Consider the following 23,131-nt stretch of genomic DNA (forward strand, 5'->3'; position numbering starts at 1 on the left):
GGTTAAAAAGACTGAATATTCTTTTGTTTTTTCAAGATATTTTCCTTATAAATGTTTGCCGAAAACTACTGTATTTTAAATTAAACGATTTTTTCTTCTGTGGAATATTTAACTTATATGAAAATGTAACCAATATATATTACATAGGCAACACTTATCTTCTTAAAGACTAGTAATACATGAACCTTGAAAAATAGATTAATTTGTATTCTATAGCAAAGCGAAGGAATCAATAATAACATATAACATTCTGACAAAATTTATAATATCAACCATCAGGTAAGGCTTGACATCCCTTTTTTTTAGTGGTTTAACAAATGCTATCGATAATTTCAATAATAATTAATTTTTTTTTGATTGTACAAATCTTAAACTAACAGAATTAGCGAACAAATTCATCTAATGGAAATTTCAAACCAATTACAATCCTTTTTACATAACTGATTAATAATATCTTTTAAGTTTAATTAGTTAAATTTAGCAAAAGAAGGAATTCAAATTAATTGAGATCTCTTTTAGATTAAATTAATTTTCTTTTATTAAAAATATTCTCTTAAAAATTACGTTTAAACTAAACTAATTATATGTATGATTATTTTAAATTTTGCAATGATCGATTAAGGATCTTATAAATTTTCCAGAAGAAGATATTGTGGTCAGTCGTAGCTTGGGTTAGGTCAACTGAATAGGACGTTTCAATTTTTTTTGGTTATTTCTAATGCTCTAATATATGTTTGTTCTATGTTTTGTTGAGTATTTCTGAGTATTTTTGAGTATTAAGTAACCTGAAACACTGCTGACTTAACAAAAATATAACAATCCGATTCATTGAACTAGAACAAACAAAGGAACTATGTACTACTTATGCCCTACTTTTCAAAATAAGCCAGTTTCTTTAATTCCATAATTGTTCGTATTGGTATAAAACACACATTTACTGGAGAGGGGTTTTCTCAAAATGCACATCGATTTCTACGAAGGAAAATGGCACAAAACAGCGTCAGCACTCACGCGCAGATTCTTAATATACAGTAATTCACAGCATTGAACTCCTGAAATCCCATTTAAAATAACGAAATGATTATCTGAGCGCACTTTATTTGCGATACTATAGTAATAATACATTTATATAATTCTTAATATGCAATTCTTAATAAACAAATTACATAAATATGTAATTCTTAATAACTATTACATAAGTTATACTTTATATAAGTTGAAATGAAAAAAGTAAGAAAATTAAACTCTCTCGCGACTGAATCTTTTATACCCATCACCCTTTATCTTCAAAACAAGACAAAAGAAGTAAGAGAACAAAATTCTCATGCTCTATAATATGAAGTGGCGCAGTTGATTTCTTCTATTTTCTAAATAAGAGTTTTTTTTGTAGAGGCATGTGGATGTTGTAGGTGTGTCTTTTGAAAAGTTTAGGTGAATTCCAATTTCTTTGGCGAATTGTTGGCGATGTCTTAATTTTCGCTAGCGGGAGAATGTTTACCATAAATACTACAAAGTTGCGCATACAGATAGATAGATAGACGAACAGGCGAACATGTTTAGGTGCATTCAAGATTTCAAACCCCCCAAGAATTTATGGGATTTTTGAAGCTTGTTTCTCTGCGTTATAAAGGTAATGAAAAAATAATTAAATTTTGATAACCAATAATATTAGGTAGGCGTGGTCAATTTTTTCCATTTTTGTGCACAAATGGTACGACATCATCCATAGAATATGCGTGCAAATTTTTGTACATTTATTTGCTATACTTCGTGAGTAGTAAGCAAAAAACCAATTTTTCATTCCGTTTGAAAAACAGCTGTGGTCGTATCCTTCGACCAATTTTGCCCGCTTCCAACACCAACCTGCATGCAAGAACATCCACTGTTTCTGCCAAATTTGAAGTCGATAGCTTCATTTGTGCGGCCAGGAGTTTGTTTACAAGAGATATTACACAAGCGGCCAACGGAAATGCTTAAATCGATTTATGGTTCGATGCTGATCAAGAATATATATATTTTGTGGGATCTCTGATGCTTCTTTCTGCGTGTTGCAAACGTTTTGACAAAATGAATAGATCCCTCATTCTCCAGAGGTCGGTATAAAAAACCATGTATACAACTAGCACAGAGACAAACCTGCAACCAGTAAAGAACCAATTTCCGATTACCCCTGCCATTGCAAACATGCAAAAGCTTGGCTTGGTGAAAAACAGCAGTTAATTTTTGATCATAGTGAGATGATACGAATACAAGTTAGTTAAATACGACGTAAACAAATCGCGCGTATTAAGCAAAGTTGCTTTGATAGATTTGAAAGAATCCGATATTGAGATTAAGTGATAGACATCGTTTAGGTTTCCGCAAGCAACCCTGAACGGGTTAAAAACCGCATAATTATATTTCCATTAACTCAGCTTAATGAAAGTAAAGTGCCATGAGAACCGATTCGAGAGGTTAAAGTTCATCTTCCCAAGTAATGCGGGCGAATCGATAGTAGTTAGTTAAGAAGGAAACACCGAGAATAAATCTACGTTTCTCAAGTGACGGTAAGGATAACAAGAGAAAACTATTTTCGTAAAGGGGAAGAGAGACAAACGGGTCGCTGCCCAAATTCCTAGGGCAAACAGCAAGAACACCGTGCTTCGGTGATGGATATAAAAATAACATAACTTAATGCTTTGGCATTGCTTTCAACTGTATAAAGTTGCTTTTAAGACTTTAAAGTCGATTTTAAAATTTTAAAGTTGATTTCAACATTTTACTTTTGCTTTCGTCTGATTTGACAGATACAGGAGAGTGTCTTTAACAGCAGTTGCGCATACGCGAGCTAAAAACAAAAAAAGAAACGAAATTCATCGAACAATGTCTCAAACACGCAATTACCCTCCTGGACGTATTTTGGCAGAAATGGTAACTGCGTCGTACGAGAGTTGAGTGGTTTGGTATATCAAAAGATATGTAACATTTATTTATTTAACTTTTTTTATATAACGTTTGTATAAGATATTAGATATTGAGTCTGTGAAGATGAATGTAACACTCAGAAGGACTTAACATAGCCGTGGTGTCCGTGTAAGTGTTCTTGCGTTCAACATACAGGCTGCAATTCTTGAGATATTTTGAAGAAATTTGGACCTCTGGTGTATTTTCACTCAAAGATCAAAACTGATTGAAAATGGACTAGTTCTTACAAAAATGAATCTTCATATGTTAGTATCGTCTATTTTTGAATATTTCATGGTCAAAATATGTTCACTATGGTAATTGGACATAGAATTTATTCTTACTGAATTTGGACCATGCACGTGGTTAAAACATAGGCACGGAAAACCTTTGCTGGGTCAAAAGCAGTCTTGGGCTCGTCAATTTTAAAAAGCAAAAATTGTCTCTTAACCAATTAATATTCCATTTTATAATTAGTTAACCATCGAACTAAATCGAATGAAGAGGAACCACAATTAACTTTTGAATTTCGTGCAGGAAGACCAAAACAAATTTTTGATATATTTGACCCGTTTTCAGTATCAACCTACGTGCAAGAATTTTGAATGATTTTACCAAACTTGTTGTCGATATATTAATTTGTGCAAGCAGGAGAGTGTGAACAACATACACCACATAGATAGACTAAGTCGATTCAGTACTTCACTTCGTCAAGAATATATGTGCTATGTAGCGCCGGTGAAACGTCCTTTTGGGTGTGTAGACATTATGAATATGTCTCCATCCTTCGGTAGTACGCATAACAATATAAAACATTAAAAAAGTATTTCTCACACATCCATCTACAGTCAACTGCCAAAATTGTTGCCAAACAAATCTATTTGAATACAATTTATTTAAATTATTAGTAGAAGCCACACTCATAAGCAAATTTTACAATAAATAATAACCCTTTGGCCTTTCGTCTGATTCTTGACCTAATTCGATATTATACATATCTGTGCGTGGTCTTTCATATTGATGCTAAGGCGAATGTACAGAGAGGGAGAAAAGTGAAACGTGAATTGCAAATAGCCCAGCAAAGCAAGAACGAAGAAATCAAACCCAATTCAAACAACAAAATTTTCCAACCAATAATTTATTGTACAAATACTTCCGATTTATTATAAAACTTCAGGAATTTATATATTTATCATTATCATAATTACTTTAATCACAGAAATAAATTCTAAGACTACAATTTTGTAGCACTACCGTTCTAATGGCTGTCGGCTTTATTGAAAAACTCTACCGCATTTGCGATTTAAGAACTTCACGAAGAATGAGTTCTTAGTCGAGATCTTTTCACGTAGAACGATCGTTATTAGATTAAAGAGGAATAAAAAATGGTCTAAAGAGGAAGAGAAATGATCTCAGTAAGGAACCTATTATAAACGAACGAGATAACCAGATGAGTGGGGATTGCTCTTATGGTCACATGCACTGTGGTGATTGTATAAATATTCTCAACAGAACATTCATACCATTTCTCGGTGATCAAAGATCATTCTTGAAGAAACTTCGCAAAAAAATTTTTTTTGCTCTGTACCGGGATATATAGACATATGTATATTATATACCGGCAATGAGAGATTGTCGATTTTAATATACATGTTGCATGTACATATACATGTACAATACAATGCAATAGATGTATATTAGATGTATAAGCATATATATTATGTAATAATACGAATATCTCTTGTGTATCACTCTTGTATATACGCCAATAATTGGTTAGAAAACGCAAAAAAAACTAGCGTTGATCAACTAAACTCCCCGACGGGGAATTGAACCCCGGTCTCCCGCGTGACAGGCGGGGATACTAACCACTATACTATCGAGGATATATCGAACCTATTAGCAATTATTGCTTTTAAGCAAATATTACCAAAAAGAAAATATTTATATCATCAAAAGAATTCTTAAACGCAACGAACACTTGAAAATTACGCATTTTTTTTTATTACAATTTTCCCATTTTGTCTTACGAATTGAGAACAGATTATGCATTTGCTTTTTGCTTTTAAAATTAGTTTTAGATAAAAATGTGTATAGAAAGTATTGGAAAAAGTTGTCATTTCACATACATACACATCGCGTAACATATACTTGCACATGTGCAATGCTTCAGACAAATGCTACAATCACAAGCATTTGACGTCATGTCGTCTAACTATACTATACATCTTTGTTGACATCATCTTTCGTAAAGAGACTTATCTATAATTATTCAACTAAATCGTATGCTCTAATAAAGCCGTTGGCCAAAAATAATTTTGAATTTCTATTAATAGAATTTAATCCGTACTTTATGTCTCATAGGTATTATTATAACAGTAAGCGGTTTTGCTGAAGTGCGTTGGACTGAGCATATTACGAAGCAAGATACTCATGGGGAACGTCAAAAGACTATTGAAACTTATTCCGCCTCTGAAATATACTACAGTAACGAACGGTATGTCTACGGACAAAGTGGTGGAACTCAAATGTTGGTATTACCACCCGGTAAATATATATTTCCATTTCAAACCACGATACCAGCCAACGCTCCCACATCGCTAAATGGAGCCTGGGGTCAAATACATCATGAAGTTAGTGTAGTGGTAGATCGTGTAATGCGTTATAACAACATATTTAAGCATCCGTATACAGTCATAGTGCCGCACGATTTAAACTTAAACCCATCCAATGCGGTAAGTAATAATTAATAACAAATTTAAAACAAAGTAGCCTGATTTCCGATTGCGTTTCACAGCAACCTTTGCATAAAATTGATGAGAAAGTTTTTTGTTGGAAAACTTTAAGGATCGTATCGAACCTGTTCGATTCAAATAGAAAAAAACCTTAAGGAGTAAAAAAAAAACTTGCTAAAAGCAATACCTATTAGAGTCTTTCTCTTGTGAATATAGAAATTTTTAGACACTTATGAGCCACAATTCACACGGAAGGGTCGGGAGGCACATATAGATATGCTTGCCATATAATTCAACTGCAGTGATTTATATGTAATAAAAATATTGAACTTTTTTAAATATTGCATCAATTGGAAAGGAAGATTCTTGTTTTTTGATGGCCAATCGCTCTGGCCATCACGAAGATAGGAATGGCCAGAAAGAAGAAGTGAAGAAAGGGAAGGATATAGAGAGGTGAAAGTAGCCTAGTAGTCTGTATGAATAAACTCTCACTACGGCTACAATCCAAGCAAACTTTTACTACTTCAAAAATTGTTTAGCCTAGCAAAACCTAATCAGATATCTTAAATAGTTGTTTTTTTTGTTCATTTAATTTTACCCTGTGATATATGTGGGTATGAACACAAAGTTATCGATGGGTGCGAACGGATATTAGTACATAATCGTCACGGCAGCTGGGAATCACAAGACAAAATTAGGAGTATTCGATTCTCGATTGTATTCATAACATTGTAGTTCGGACAGATTAAAAAGAAGAAAATATTTACTGAAATACTTTAGAAATTCTTACGTACTCCTCCAGGTTTATAACATTCTAACTTTTTGATGTTCATGTATACAAATGTGAGTAATTATGATTTGTCGCTTGTGTACAAGAGAGATTGAAGAATTTATTAATATATCCGACGTGACTGGCAGTAAACTAAATCTAATATGGCATCAATAGTAGGAAAGCATTTCTGGTTTGAGGTAAACAAACTATTTGAAAATTTCCGCTCAAACAGAAATCAGGAATACTTAGTAATTTCTAGCCAATTCAAGATGATCCAATATCTACAGTTATTTGCAATACATGTTGGTTTAAAGTCTCCGATTTTCATGAGTCTTCATGAGAGAGTGTGGAAGAAGCTCAACGTCAGCTGAGCGAAACATTTCTAGTGAAAATAGAAAGTCAAACTAAGGCGAGACAACGACATCACTTTTTAGAGGATGATCTGATTCCCTCCAGTTCTTTGCCCAGCAAAAGAGAACCTGATGATGAGTTCAATGAAATTAACGATGAGGTAAAGTATTTAGAGATCTCAATTACAACCGTGCAATAATATATTTTATTTTTTTTCAGACGAAGGAACATATTGTGGAAAAGTATGGCGGTGAAGAACATTGAAGAACATTTGCAAGCACCACCTAAATCGCTAAATCGCTACTGTTGGCCCAAACCGAAGATTATATAGAATATTCGTGTAGCGGCAAAGGAATGGAAAAACCAAAAGCTCGTAGTATATAAGGATATTATCTTAGTAATATATAAACTGGGATTATTTGGGAAAAATGAAAATCTCATATTAATCTATTGTTAATTATTTTGAAAAATTGAAAAATTTGATGTTAATTCTTTCCATATATTCATACAAGTGCTTGAAATATAATATATAATCTTTTTTATATAAATGTATAAAAAATATGCATTCATCTCCCCTTGTACGTCTCCTCAATAGTTTTATACAATTTTTATAGGCGTGGCATTCGATTTTACCCTATTTTCAAAAATAAAAAGATTACTCTTTCCTGCAGGGGTTTATTTATATTTTATTTTATAGTTTATTTATATATTAATTCGATTTAATTTAGTTTTAATAAGAAATTCAAAAGGTACATTGTTATTATTATTATCAGATCTAACAATATTTATAGCCGTTTTAGGTGCTAATCATGAATTTGATTTTAAAAAAATTAGTGCTTTATCTATTTTAAGACAGTTATGGTTAACAATAAGAATTTTATCAATTGATTATGTAAAATTAGCTTTTTTTCATTTATTAACTCATGCATTATTTAAGGCATTATTATTTATATGTGCAGGAACTATCATTGATAATATAAATAATAATCAAGATATTCGTTCAATAGGAAAATTAAGAATTTCTATACCTTTGACATCTTCTTGTTTTGAAGTGTTGGACCTAAAAAATTCGCATGCTAAATTAACTAAAACATAATTAAAATAATTTACTTTCTCCGCCCATACGACACTAAAAAAATTTATAAGTTCCTTTAAATTATAATGTTTTTAAATGTTCGAAAGTTTTCTTACAAAACCAAAGATCTTACAAAAATCCTTCAGAAACTCTTCCAAATTTCCCGGAAAAGTAATTTCACCCCCTTGGTTTCATATATGACGCCTTTTCCATCTAATGCAAAATACAATACCAAAATCATGACACCCCCAAGGCACTGTAACCCTGCTTTACAATTGACAATAATTCAAAGAGTTTAATTTGTAAAATCAGCTACCTCCTCCTCCAATTCCCCGTTGTTCTTTATAATTTTATTAAAATTCAATTAGAATTTCCTGCATGTTTAACTGGCTGTTGTTGGAATTAGAATTTTTGTGTGCAATTTTTCGAGCTTTTTGCCTTTTTCGTTTCGTTTCTTAATTTCATGTTTTCAGTATTTTATTTCAAGGATAGTGTTACAAAGCCTCAAAAGAAGATGGTTATCATTTGCTGAGAGAAATTTATGAAGGGCAAAAGGAGAAGGAGTGGTATTGGGAGAACATACAAGAGACCTTAAACAAAATTAGCCCCAAAAACATAGTGGAAAAAGGTAGATTGGTTGTTGTTTTATATGCTTTAAGCTGATATGACCAAAGTGACCAATAAATTAATGGTAAGCAAACGAAATACAAAAAATTTCTATAGTTTTTGTAAATGTGTTAACTTTCTTATTATACTTTTCGTATCATTAAAAAGATTGTTCATATTGTTTCTTAATCAATATTTTAATTGCGTAGTGTCAGAAATATGGTTACTCCGGTTCACCCTAATATGGGCTACTCAGGGCTTAATGCGGTATTGTACGCAAGTAAGACAATCTGCCTGACATTAGCATGTTGAAAATCGTTTTATGTTTACTTTTCTTTTATATAGATCCTGTCTGTGATAGCTGTAAATTTCGTGAAAAGTAAAGCTTAACAAATTTTATACATATACGGTTTTCCGCAATTGCAATAAAACAAGACAAGCTGTCATTACGCAACTCATCAAAGTTGAATGTTCTCTTTCCGCGTAAGGAGCAATAAATATCCTTGAGAGAACTTTAAAAGAGAAACGAAAAATAAAATCTATGGCATGCACTAATTCAATTATTATTTCAAAGCCAATGAAGATTGCCTATTGCAAATAATTACAACAATAGTTTGCAAGTGCGTGGTGCGTTGTAATGTTTCAAAATTATATTTCTCATCTGTCGCGTGCTAATCGATTATGAACAAATCGCTATCAAGTCTGCATATAATATAACCCAACTTAAGTTGTCCAACCATATCCATACGCTCAAAGCTTGATTTCGAAATTTCTTTTCACAGGTCATCTGCGGCACTTTCACTTTGAGTGAGCGTTATTTCGCTTTTGAAACAGGGACGTTCTAATTTAGCCTTGCATTCTCTCTCAGATTTTAGGGCGCCTTCTTTCGAGTAACAAAAAATTGACTAGAAATGTTAACACGTTCTTTAGTTTCCGAGTCGCTAACATCGAGTTTTCGGGTGGAACGGTATTATCATCCTTTGAAGCAACATCGTTAGCAGAAGTTATGGCGGAGTTGCTTAAAGATTTTTGGTCAACAAAGTTACAAACAGGTCTTTTGGGGTTAAAAATTTTATAGTCTTGCACAAGTTCATCAAAAGCTAGAGAATTCCAAAAGGTAAATCAAAAACTTTTTTATGGACATTGTTATATACATGTATTCTCACCATTCGATTCTTGCTTTAAATGCATTTTCGAAATGCAATTTCAAATCGAATCGTTTTATCGCCCTCTTCATCAGTCTCTGGATTGCATTTGTAATCACATTGTCCTGAGAGTTTAATATCTTTTGTACTTCAAAATTGATGAATCTTCTGCATTTTTAACGTCCTTGCGGCGACTTCATCTTTTTTTTTAATATTTATTTTTAATTTAATATTTTTGTTTTTAATTTTTTGCAAGAAAAACACAAGGAATTTCTAATTTCTATGGTATGAATAAAACCTACACCAATTTGTCTGCAAATATGGTCACATCTGAGAGTAAGCGTCTGAACTTGGTCACATCTGAGAATAAGCGTCTGCATGTGTTTACAATTGAGAATAATTGAAAAAGTTAGTTTGTATTCGCTAACAGGTGTTGCGTTGAAAAGACGACTATGATTTTGATCTCTGGGAATAATTGAAAAAGTCTGTATTTGTTTACTGCTGTTTGCAATCTAATCGTGACATTTACATAATGTAAACAAACATTTCAACCAACCACGGCCAAATAAACAAAAATTTTCTGCCCAACTCAGTCGTCACCTGGTTTGCTAAATTCTTGGAGAAGAAGAAGAAATGAACTATCCAAAGCTATATTCATGTAGCGGTTTATTTACCGTATTTGTGGAACTCGGGCGGTTTATTTACCGTATCTGCGTTATCATGCAGTGCCTTATAGTGCCATTTTTTCTCTTTCCACCATCTACGGGGAGTACTGAGAGTATGTAACACATTTTCTCTTTTGTTTACCATAGTCAGCTGGGTTAGGTGTTGTGTTTTTTTTCGCTACTCTTTTTTGGCGTATAATTAATGCAAACTTATATATAAAACAAGTTTCGCAACCAGTTGACGTAGACATTTTAAGCAGCTAAACTGATTCACACCGATTTATTTTAAAGCAACGTTATGGCCGAAAAGAAAGCAACATTTTTAACATCATTTTTAATATTTTTAAATATATTAATCGATAATATTTTGGAATTTATTTTGGGTTGGTATTTTGGGCCAAAAAAGCGCGTTCAAAAAGTGCAGGACAAAGGGCAGGAATTAATCGTTTCGAAAAGTGCTGTCGAGCTGGCCCAGCTCATACGTGAACGCAAATTGAAGTCTTATGATGTGGTTAAAGCGTACTTTGAGCGCGTGGAAGTGGTAAAGTTACAAATAAATGCTGTAGTGGACGGGCCTTTCTCAGACGCTTTGGAAGAGGCAACACAAATTGACAGGAGATTAGATAATAATGAATATTCTGAAAGCGAACTGAAATCCAAACCTTTTTTAGGTGTTCCTTTTACAACCAAAGACAGCACAGCTGTTGCAGGAAAATTGCAGACACTTGGCTTGGTTTCTAGGAAAAGTCTAAAAGCAGAAGAGGACGCTGAGTGCATAAGGCTTATGAAAAACAGCGGGGCTATTATAATTGCCACCTCAAATGTTCCTGAAATTAATATGTGGTGCGAGACCAGGAATAACCTTATAGGTCAAACAAACAATCCCTACGACTTGAGACGATCTGCAGGTGGCTCGTCTGGAGGGGAGGCTGCTTTGATATCTTCATGCTGTACAGCTTTCGGCTTGGGCACAGATATTGGGGGTTCCATAAGAATACCAGCATTCAAATGTGGTATTTTTGGTCATAAGCCTACAAAATTCGCAGTGGATACTCGTGGTTGCACTTTCCGCACTGGTAAAGAGGAACAAACGATGATGGTCGTTGGTCCTATGACCCGCTTTAGTCGGGATCTAATGCCGATCTTTAAAGTACTGGTTAGGCCTGAGATGGTGCAGAAGCTTCAACTTGACCTGCCTGTAGATTTAAAAAAATTGCGCTTCTTTTATATACCCAGCAATAATAGCAAGTTATGCAATCCGGTAAACCATGAGACACAGATGGTTATGTATCAAATACGTCGCCATTTTCAAAACTCAAGTGGAAAAGAAGTTCAGCTGCTTAAATTACCTGGCATAGAATATAGTCACAAATTATGGCGTTATTGGATGACACAGGAAACTTCTGAATTTAGTAAACTGCTAGGCAATGGCACCAAAGTAAATCCTTTTTTGGAAATATTAAAAAAGCTTGTTGGAAAGAGTGAGTTCACCATGGCGGCCATCTATGGTCTAATAAATTCTGTTTTGCCGCCAGAAAAAGAAGAGAAAATGCGAGAAATAACTTCAAAAATGAAGCGCATACTGAAAGAAGTTTTAGGAGATGATGGAGTCTTGTTCTATCACAGTTCCCCTAGGACAGCAACATTCCACTATTATCCTCTAATTAAGTTTGGCGATATAAGTTATTTTTCCATATTTAATGTGCTACAGACACCAACCACACAAGTCCCGATGGGCTTAGATAGTAACGGTATGCCGATGGGTATTCAAGTAGTAGCCAATGAAATGAACGATCGCTTGTGTTTAGCAGTAGCTGGGGAATTAGAAAGAGCTTTTGGTGGTTGGGTACCGCCATATAACATTAGCAATTAATTCCAATCATTTAATTTTCATATTGTATTATAAGTAGTAATAAGTGCATGTGTAAGGAATATCAGGAAAATATCTGCTTCTTCAATAACATTTATAGAATAAAACAGGATAGTAAGTAAAATTTTACATTGGTATTAAATTACATATCTCGACTTATGCTACCGCAGCACATATATATATGTACAATATGTAGAACTTTTTACTTATAATACTCAAAAAATATCGCAAGCGGTAATTGCATATTTTTTTTCTTAAATTACTCGTGGACTGATGAATCCAATTTGCTGTAGTAATTATAGCATATTTTGGTTCAACGTGCATGTACATTTTAGAAAATAGTATTTTGCTCTGTTTGAGGCGAAGAACTTTCATGTTAAAATGTAAAAAATGAGAAAAATGAATCTACAACAATAGATTAGATGAAATACGTATGACATGATTCACTGATCAAAGTTATTTTGAACCAAAAGAAGCCACTTCTAAAGACACATATCACTGGAAAAACAATAACGAACAGCGCCTTAATAACTTGGCCTTTGAAATGCTTTCTAAGAAGGTGGAAAGCAAACTTTAATCAAATCTTTACATTCCACATCGCTGTGGAAAGCGGAGATAGGAAATTCGCCGTAATTTTTCTTTTAATTAATTTATAATATTTATTTCGGTAACATACCCGTACTTCCAATCCAAAGAAGTAGCCAACTGAATATAATCCCGTTTTGCGTGAGCGTTACTTGAATTATTAAAAGGAAACACACATTTTCATGTATTACTGTTTGCTAAGATTATCGCTAACACATTTGAATCAAAATCAAATTAATCCGGTAAAAATCTTGGCATGCAGCGTTCAATATTTTGAAGCACAAGATGCTTGAAACATTGTTATGACTAACTGGTACGGTTGTAAAACGGAAAGCCATCTGTAATTGAGTTTTTGAGTACGCACTCAGGATAGTAATTAAATAATAAAGACAAACATTTATTATAATCCATGATTTCCTTTGTACTTTTTTCATTAGGCAAGTATATTTTAATGCGTCTCTTGAAACAGTTCTAGCTTAGTCTTGTTCTCAGTTTTCACAACGGCAATCCTCGAAGTGCTACTAACGAGGCTAACAATATTTACATTAACGGTTTCGTTTGTTTCTATAATCACCACCCATGAACAAAATGTTAAAGTTAATATTTGCTTGTTTTTATAATCCGCGAGTGATACCCTTCCTGCGTGTCTTTTTTCATCGCAATAGATACTTTCAACCTTGCATCCTTGATCAAACAAATTTTCGCTCGCACTACATATGTGTACCATGAGCAATGTATTTCCGTTTCCTACTAGTTAATCATACACCTACAAGAACAGCTCTATGTGCACTATGCTATGTAATTATATTGTACATCATTTGCGGCTTGTAGGTACATCAAGTTTGTATCGGCAAGGTCTTAAATTAGACGCACCTTTTATTGTACTGATCGATTCAGAATCATTTTCATTTTGTCTGTCTATTTGACATCTGTCCATGTATATTTGTGCTCAAGCATACATCGCCGCTTCTAAGGTTCACAAAATTTGGTGCACAAATGTTTTTTGAGAAAGGGCGAACTCTATTGAAAATGAATTAGGTCGAACGATTTTTACCATAACCCCTTTTATTGTTAAAAGTCTTAAAGTGGAAACAATCCGCAATTTTCAAAATTTGTCAGCAAGTATTGCTAAGTAATATTACTTCAAATTCGCTAAGTAAAATTACTTAAAAATTGATTGAAAAATTTGCACCGAAAGGCCCTATTTTTTAAACTGCTTTCGGCAAAACACGAAAATATTGTAGTATGAAACATAAATTTTAAGACGGCAAAAATCCGTATTTTTTAATATTTTTTCACGAAAATTGGTCTACTATTTATCTCATCCCACATAAGGGTTCCTATGCAAAGTAATCCTTCACGTAGCCACAAGTTATAACTTTTAATGCTTTATGTCTGTAGTAGGTGAGCAATGAAAATATTTTTGACAAGAAAATTAATTTTGTAAGTTTTGATTACGTCTTAGATCCCATACCACGTAAAGACTTCCATGAAAAGTATGTTCTTAGTAGAAGAAGAATTACACTTTTTTGTATTCTATGACAAAGATAAGTAAAGAATTGACGAAGTGCTGTAGGACATTTAATGGTTGGCTTTGTCACACTATAGCGTTTTTACTTGCTTGGCAAAGGTTAATTGATGGATTTTAATGTTAATTGCATTTCATTTTATTTTAATTACGTCAAAAACATTATAAGGTCAAAAAGGTAAACAGAGCGCATGTTTATATAATGCTAAATGACAATAATTAAAAACACTTCACAATTTTGCAAAAAAAAATTGTCAAATTCTCACAATGACTGATTTGACTAAGCGGTTATTAGGACTAATAACTATATTATTAATAGTGGAAGATAAGAAGAGTACAAAAAATGAAAAACGGAAGTGTAATGATTTCCTATAAATCTTACCGTATAAAAGACACGTTTAAGGACCTACTTAGATTCAACTGGCAATTCCCCCACCAATATGCTCAGATAGTATAAACACCGTCTTCAAACACGAACAAGGATAACGTTATCGATTGAGTAACGTACGTTTCACATATTCACTTTTATCAGAAATGGAGAATAAGTGATAATTTTCATTAAAGTGGACAGTGGACACCATAGGGAATGCAGTTCATAGCTAGCCCTACAAAGCGGTACGCCAAACAGAAAAAAGTATCTAGAGACTCTACACGGGCTCCGAGCTCATTCATTAAAAATGAAGAGTCTACTTCACCATTAATAACCTTAGCCACGAAACTTACTGCATAACCGATACTTCTCTTCCTTAGAGAGTGCCGGCTGATTAAAAGGAGAGTTGTTCTCCTGAGGAGTATGTATTTTTTGGGTTTTTCATCTAAACAACAAATACGTGAAATTGTTTCTAAACAGACTCCACCAAGTACACATGACAACTACAGCTGTGACCAAACAACTGTGGCATACATGCCGATATGTCTAATTAACGATGCGTATATGCTTTTGACGTAAGGATTATCAAATCTAACCTAAGTAATTACCGATTACGTTTGAAGATTAAATGACGTATGGATGTTTATATTGCTTTGCACTTTCAAAGTTTCAAGGCCACGCCATTAATCTCGCATAACTTCCCTAGGGACAACAAGTCGAATTGAAGTCAGCAGAAGCCCTTCATATCATTGGAGTGGTGAAATAGCTTAACGTCATCAGCATGCATGAGAATGCAACACACATGAGAATGCAACATACGTTTTAATCGTTGATGGAGTGCCGTTTATAAGTCGGAAGAAGAGAATTATGCCCAGGTGACTATCTTGCGGCACGGTACATCCCACAATAATATCCCTAGAGTTGTGCAAATTAATTTGTCCTTTTTGTGGATGACCGGGTGAGGTACGAGGCAATCCAACTCAAAGTGTTGTAGAGAAACCGATTAGGGATTGCACGTAAAATGCTCCTTCTACCACACGTTTTACCAGGGTCAGTAACGATTTCGCCGATTTGCATGGTAGTTTCGTTAAGCACGTGGCACGAAAACTCTAAAAGATTTGTGACCGTCTACCACTTATAAAATCACGTTGAAACTGCGAAATTATAGATTTAATTGAACGGATTAGGCGTTTAGTAATCAATTATTCAAACAGATTGGGTAATATGGAAAGTTTAGCAATAACCCTGTAATTTTGAACACGCTCTCTACTGCTATTTTTTGATGTGGGACTAAAGTACTAGGCCTCCATTTGCTGAGAAAGACTCCGGTTTTGAGAGAAGTATTAAACATGTGCAGGATAGGTATTGGTATAGTGACATGTCGATTGCTAGGTGCGGCGATCGTCAAGAATGAAGTTAGCGATGCATAAGTATTTTTTATTTTTTGTTTTGTGATTAGTCAGTGGAGGTTCGCGCTTATCTCTGGCTTCGATTGGTTGTCTTTCTTATAAGAAAAAAAAACACTTTTTTACGAATTATGTTTTAAAAGCTTGAGATTCGAATAAATTCTGTAAACCACAGATGATTTGCGAAAATTTAGAGTATATGGATATCGTAATTTAAGCATTAAAAGACTAAGCTATGTTCTTATTATCGCTGTCATTTTGTAAAATAGTAAAGATTGTGATGGTTATTCCTATCCGTTAGAAAGCAAAAAAAATGAAAGACAAATAGTTCCTTTTCACAGTACGATCTTTATTTATAAGTTGCTTTTGCAGTAATGTACACGATAACTGAACAATGTTTTCGATGCAATTATGAAAAGGCAATTTAAACTATCTAATAACTACATTCCAATAAACATAAACAAAAAATTTTTTCGTTCTCCTATAAAATTTCAAGCAATTTAAATATAAAGGTAAGCACATAAAGAGCCGTATCATAAAGATCAGAAGAACAATGAAATTTCCGTAGTCCATAGCATTAGGTTTCTGTTTTTTAGAGTAATAATAATAAATAAAAATATTTTTTTTTGGATAAAATCGGAGATTTGTATTGTATATGTAACGTTGCACAAACCATGGAAAACAAAATGTTTATAATTTTTGTTGCGTAGGCGTGTGTCTTTTGACCAGTTTACCCCATACACAACGCAGTTGGGCAGATGGACGTGGCTAAATGCATTGTGAGTTTGACACTACTATGTGTTATGAAAGTTTATACTTTACGGGATTTTATTTGATTTTCCTTCTAAGTGTTATCAACGTTTGAGAAAAAAAATGAAATTATGATACCTTAGAAAATTAGATAGGCATGGACGATTTTTTCAATTTTTATAAAGGTGCTACAACGTAGCTTATTAATATGCTTTCAAATTTTTTATAACTTCGTCTTAAAGGTTTTCATCCCTTTTGGAATTCGTAGATGTTCTCAGTTAACGTTACATTACAGGCCTGTCTTTCTACCGATTTAGTTCATTTTCAATACTGACGCGAGAATTTCCAACGTTTCTGCCAAAATTAAAGCTGATAGCTTTATTTTTGCGACTAGAGTAATGTTTGTAGCGTGCATAACACAGGCGGACCTACTTAAATCGATTTAGAATTTTTTGCTGATCAAGAATATACATGTTGCAAACGCTTCGACAACATTATTGTGCCTTTCACCCTGTAACGATAGATCTAAATGGAGCTGTTAGTATCTAACTTATATATATCGAAATTATTTTTAATCCCTTACATGCAACATATGCAGATAAGGGCGGAGGGAAGCGATGAAATATTTGAATATTTGTATTTGTAAAATAAACGAGAAAAAATTTCCCGCTCTACGAGAAACGGAGAGAATTTCAAAAATATGTCTTTTATAACATAAAAAGAGTTTCGTCACTGTTATTGTAACAAGTGATATGATTTGCTTTTTAAGGTTAGAAATAAAATTTTATAGAAAACGGCTATTTGCGGGAGTTTCACACTTGTTTTAAATTTTAAAATTAAAATTAAATCGTGTAAAACACGAACCCGCTAGGTCTCATGCGATATATCTACTTAATGATTTTATTTTTAATAAATTTATTTAATTCTATAAGAATTTATAAACAAAATATTGGTGGTGCAAAGGTTTATTTCTCTTCATTTATAATCAATTTCTCATTTTTTTTTTCATTGATTTCATTTATCAATTTATAAACAAAAATTTGGTCGTGCCCAGGTTCATTTATTTTCATTTATAATCAATTTCTCATCTTTTTTTTTTTTGTTGATTTCTCAATTTATACCAAATGCCTAAAAATAACTCGCCAAAAATAATGCTATTAAACGAAGTTGTGTTGGTATGTATGGGACATACGTAAAGGTTTCTTAAGAGAAAGATTTGAGGAATTCATAAAAAAAGGAAAAATGGAAAAAAGGGGTTGCACATTTAAATGAAGGATAGGGGTATACTCATTTTGTTTTTTCTCATAATGAATTTATTTATTTAGTTTTGTATTTATCTATTTATTTTAATTCTACTTATACATGAAACTCAACTAAACAAATACTAAAGTCGAGTTCAATTGGCACTTAAAGCAAAACTTATATTAAATTAATAATAAAACGTAGTATAAGCAGCCTATAAATGCTTTACGCTAAGTTCGAATGAAGTTCCTATGAGAGGAATACAGTAACGTTTGTAGACATAAAAAAGAAGTGATAACCATTAGGGCGGATTAAACAAAGTAATTTCACAATTCATCGCAGTTTACATATAGTTAGAGAATTTGCGATCCACGATCGTCTGTTTAAACGACAAAACAGTTTTTAGTTTGCATTCACTTTAGCCAATGATGTGTATAGTCATGAACACGTGTGGCGTTAACAAGTCTAGGAAGATGCATATGTTAAATAAAAACATAAAAACTCATACGAGAACTAGACAAATCATGAAGTCATGTAGGAGTTAGAAATGAAGCAAGAAAGAAAAATTTGCACATCATCAAATTTATTCATGTTTTAAATATTTACTTAAGAAAATGCGTTTACTTCAAAAAAGAAAAAAAAAAAGAAACAAAGTTTCATAACAAAGACAAAAAGAGAATAAACATATGTGCGGCTTATTTTGGTAAAGTTAGTTGTAAACAGGTTTTCATATATCACTAAAAAGAGGTCGACTCTTTCATAAAAGTTTTGTCATGTATACAAACAAATGCGTAAAAATGAGATGTTGTACGACAACGAGCAAATTATTATTATAGTATGCATTATCCAATTTTAAAGTTCGTCAAGCGATGGCGTATAATACATACTATTCAAATAACAACGCGTTACTTCTCCTACCACTGACCGATCGGATAAAGCCTGAGCCATTCCGTATATAGCCATTTTACCAGTCACCGGCTGTTGAGGATCTTTCCTAAGTTCCCTTACAGATGCCCGTACGTCGACTAGAAATTTATCTGCAATTCCTGACGCAGTATGCATATCGGTAACACATATATGTATACTTAAAGCGAAGAAATACAAAACATTAGTAAACAGTGGGGGAAAAATGTAAAGTTGCGTTACTCACCCAGATGGAAATTGTAAAGTATTTAAATTTCAACCTAGTTTACATAAGGCATCTGACAAACGAAACACGTCAAATAAATGAGATCCAATTGCGATCACTGAGGTAGTCGATTGACCAAACACAAAGATTCCGTCAATTTTACGCAATCTGAAAATGTTGGAAAATATTTTTGTTTAACAAAAAGCAACAAAGTATTTTCATGTTCCTTACCCTCGTTCTATATAGTGCGCTGTGTCTAATATACGCTTTGCAGCCTCCAAATAACACTTTTGGCCATAACTCATCATGGTGGCCCAACACGCCGCTATAATACTTCCGGCTCTCGAACATTTTACAGTTGGAGAACAGTAAACACCACCTGGCCAATCAGTAGTAACGGTAAATTGACGATTACGAAACTTTTTATCTGAATACAATATAACTGAAGATGCCTTAGGTGCGAAACCCTACTAACAGCAGTGGAACTTTATAGAACTTTACAATTAAATACTTGCAGAATTTAAATAGAAGCAATACATTCATATAACGATGTTTTTTACCTCGTTTTTATTAAATGAAACTAACTTGTGTTTTATTTAGTATATTTAGAGCACATTTTCGCTACAAATAGTTCATTTTTCAAAATTACAAATTAGAGAAAAATTCATGAAAGTAGAAATTGTAACAATAAATAAAAATAACAACGTAATTAAATATAAAATGTAAATAAATAAATGAATAAGAGACACGTATCTTCTGCATCTTCAGTTCCATTTTTTCAAGTTTAGTTCAGTTAAAAACAGAGAAAATACATTTTCATACACAGTGCAGACATAAATTTTTGGTTGTCTATATCAGAAATTTCGCGAAAATCTGAAGTGCCACGTACATTGTATGGTCAATCAATTTTTTTGATGAGGAATGTGCAGATTAGTTTTCTGCATTTTGCCGTTGTTTTTTATTTCTCTGCAAAAAATATGCATGCATAGCAGTAACCTATGTCCTTTTTTTGTTCTTAGCGCGGATTTCAAGAAAGCGAAGGCTGAAAGAACAACAAGTGCCGCCAATATGGAAAATTTTACAGGAAAAAAGTAATGGCAAAAGGCAGAAAACTATTCTGCACATTCCTCATTATTCAAAAGAAAATTTTACTTTTTATAAAGAAATGGAGAGAAAATATTCTGAGAAAATAATTAATTGTTCTCCTGCTAATTTAACATTAATTATATCATTACAAGCCAACGCCTGAGTGTTTTTTTTTTCGCTTTTATCTGTCTTTTTGTCTCTTAGTCTTTAATAATAATTATTTACCAAGTTATCTTAGTCCATAGTTGTACATAAATCCATTGAAAGATCTTCAATATAAAATTCCTCACCAACATGCTCTTGGTCAGTCTGTCTCTCTTTATATCGTCTGTGGCAAGCATTCTCCTAGTGAATTTCTTTACCATGTAATCCTTCCGATAATTTTCGATCTACATTGATCCCAGATCATCATGTGATAAACGTGATTGCAATAAAACCAAAAGAAAAACAGGAAAATTTCTATTTCGATTTTGACCGTTAGTTTCCAATTCTTTTGCATACAATTCTAGAGCAATAGACATTTCTAGATAATCCGTCACATAAGTAACAAAAAATTAGCGGCATATAACAACAAATACCTACGCCGCCATGTACATATAGTTGTATGTACTTGTTGTTGTTATATTAGCCATTGCTCATATATCAATCGTATGTGCAAGTGAATGCAAGCATACTTCTACATACTTGTTCATTTTTGTTGCTGGATTAGCCATTTCTTTTTTAAATTATTCGGAAAGCTTTTCTGCTCGTTGGTTGCAAATGAAGTGGTTACAGATTTTTTTTTTTTTTTTGGAAATTACATCTTTTATAATGAAATCTAAATATCGCTCGGCAATCCAATTTCACTATAGAAAGGATTATAAGTAGGAAAAAGGAAAAGGGGAGTTATATATTTCCGAAAATCATCATAAATTGTCAGCAACTGACATGAAACTTAAACCCTCTAGCGAGAGGTTCCAAGAAACACAAAAAAAAAAATTAATATTATTATAATTAATATTATTATATATATAGAATAATGAAAACTATTAGCGGGATTGTATAATTTGAAAATTCTTACTCAAATGGATGCACTTTTAAATGTGGTATCAGCATATTGGGCGGTTTCTTTATTGGCCACTTTGTTGATATTATTTTGGATGTCTTAGAAATTTTACGACCCGCAGATGGTTCTATTATATGAAACCACATTACGGAGCTGTTGTTGAAATCATACGAAGCGATTTTCAAGAATGTCCCGGTAGTGGTCATGAAGGGTCAAACTTGAGTTGATTATCCGTTAACTGTGATGTAGAAAAATTTTTAGGAGCTCTTAGCAAAACGAATGACGTTTGATTTTTCAGAATTGAACAATAAATTTAAATCCACGCAATCTTTGTAGAAACGATTGGATTTGATATTAAGATGTAAGCTGGCTGTATATAGATTAAAAAGTAGTGCACTGAGACAGCTATCTTGAGGTAGACCTTCAAAAACTTCAACTGAATTTGAGCCCATCACAAGAGTTCGCGAAGAAAGGAAATTTATAATCCACAGTCTACATTGAGCCGGTATGTTAAAATCAGTCAGAACCTCACCTAGTTTTCCTAGATCGATGCAGTCATACGCTTTATTGATGCCTAAACTAAACACAACCATCTGGTTACCATTTGCTTTCTCACTTGCAATGGTGACAACAACATCATTAAGACAAATACTGGTGGAAATGTGTTTCTGATAAGCATAGGACTTAGAGGGGAGCAGTTGTGACTTGTGCAGAAATTTAGTGAGTCTTTCTTTGATCATTTGGTTTGTAATTTTTAAGATGACGGGCAGGAAGGATATAGGTCTGAAAGTTGTGAAGCATTCAAGATCTTTTCCAGCTTTTGGAATGGGTACAATTTTAATAGTACACCAACCTGTAGGAAAAGAGTTAGTCGTCCAGCGATCATTTATCGCAGATAGCAGAGCTAAAGCAGAGCTTGAAACGGGAAGAATCTTTACCATTTCGTATTTAATGTCATCAGAACCCGCTGCTGTAGATTCCTTTTTTGATTTAAGGATATGTAAAAGTTCTTCCAATGAAAATGCAGAGATGTCTTCCACCTGCAAGTTAGGCGAGAGCATTCTGAAAGCATTACTTGTGGGAACTTGGGCTTTCAGCCATTCTAAGTATGGTTTGTTATTTCCGTCATTCCAAATGGGCTGTTTGTATTTACTTTTTGAAACGCGATGTCCATTCAGAAATTTCCAGAAGGGTTCTGTGTTGCCATTTGAACACAAGTCTTTATCTACTTGAGCCCAGTGACTTCTCTTGGCTTTTCTGACCGACTTTTTCCATTCTTTTTGGGATAGTTTACATTCGTCAAAAATGGATATATTAGCGTATTTGGAAAATTTTTGGTTTGCCTGCAATCTGCGGAAGCACGTTGTGAGCATATCGTTCCACCACGGTTTAGGTGAGTAGGACGTGGAGATGTTAATGTTAGTTTTGACGTTATTGATTTCGTGCTGAAATAAATTTTGAATGGACTCAATATAAGGCTCAAGATTAATATGCATAAGATTGTTAAGAAGTTTTTTCCGCGAAATTAAATCGTTTATCTTAAAAGAAATGTAGTGGAAAATGGAGCTGGAAGTGGATGAACTGTGTACCTCCCAATTTCTTCTATTATTGCTATTGGAGGAGCTTCAGAAGATTTAGCTGTCTTTTCTTTACACTTAGCTGGAATTTCATTCATTTTAGGAGCAGTAAATTTTATTACTACTGTAATTAATATATGAGCTACTGGAATTTCTTTTGACCGAATACCTCTATTCGTATGATCAGTAGCACTATTATTATAGCACTATTATTACTTTTATCATTGCCTGTGTTAGCTGGAGCTATTACT

The 23,131-nt window shown here is 33.3% G+C and overlaps 1 protein-coding gene, 1 non-coding gene and 1 pseudogene across 2 annotated transcripts; 1 reads left to right on the forward strand and 2 right to left on the reverse strand.

Annotated features, from left to right (window-relative positions):
• Positions 1 to 4,757: 4,757 nt before the first annotated feature.
• Trnad-guc lies at positions 4,758 to 4,829 on the reverse strand. Its single transcript has one exon. It is a non-coding gene; the product is annotated as a tRNA-Asp (tRNA).
• A 5,689-nt stretch (positions 4,830 to 10,518) lies between these two features.
• LOC119642124 (fatty-acid amide hydrolase 2) lies at positions 10,519 to 12,287 on the forward strand. The gene has a single exon (XM_038041108.1). It carries the CDS (start codon positions 10,591 to 10,593, stop codon positions 12,163 to 12,165), a length of 1,575 nt encoding a protein of 524 aa, XP_037897036.1. The 5' UTR covers positions 10,519 to 10,590; the 3' UTR covers positions 12,166 to 12,287.
• Positions 12,288 to 18,695: 6,408 nt separating this feature from the next.
• Positions 18,696 to 22,676, reverse strand: LOC119642131 (annotated as a pseudogene).
• Positions 22,677 to 23,131: the final 455 nt, after the last annotated feature.

The sequence above is a fragment of the Glossina fuscipes genome, unplaced genomic scaffold, assembly GCF_014805625.2.
Source record: "Glossina fuscipes isolate IAEA_lab_2018 unplaced genomic scaffold, Yale_Gfus_2 219, whole genome shotgun sequence".
Lineage (NCBI taxonomy): Eukaryota > Metazoa > Arthropoda > Insecta > Diptera > Glossinidae > Glossina > Glossina fuscipes.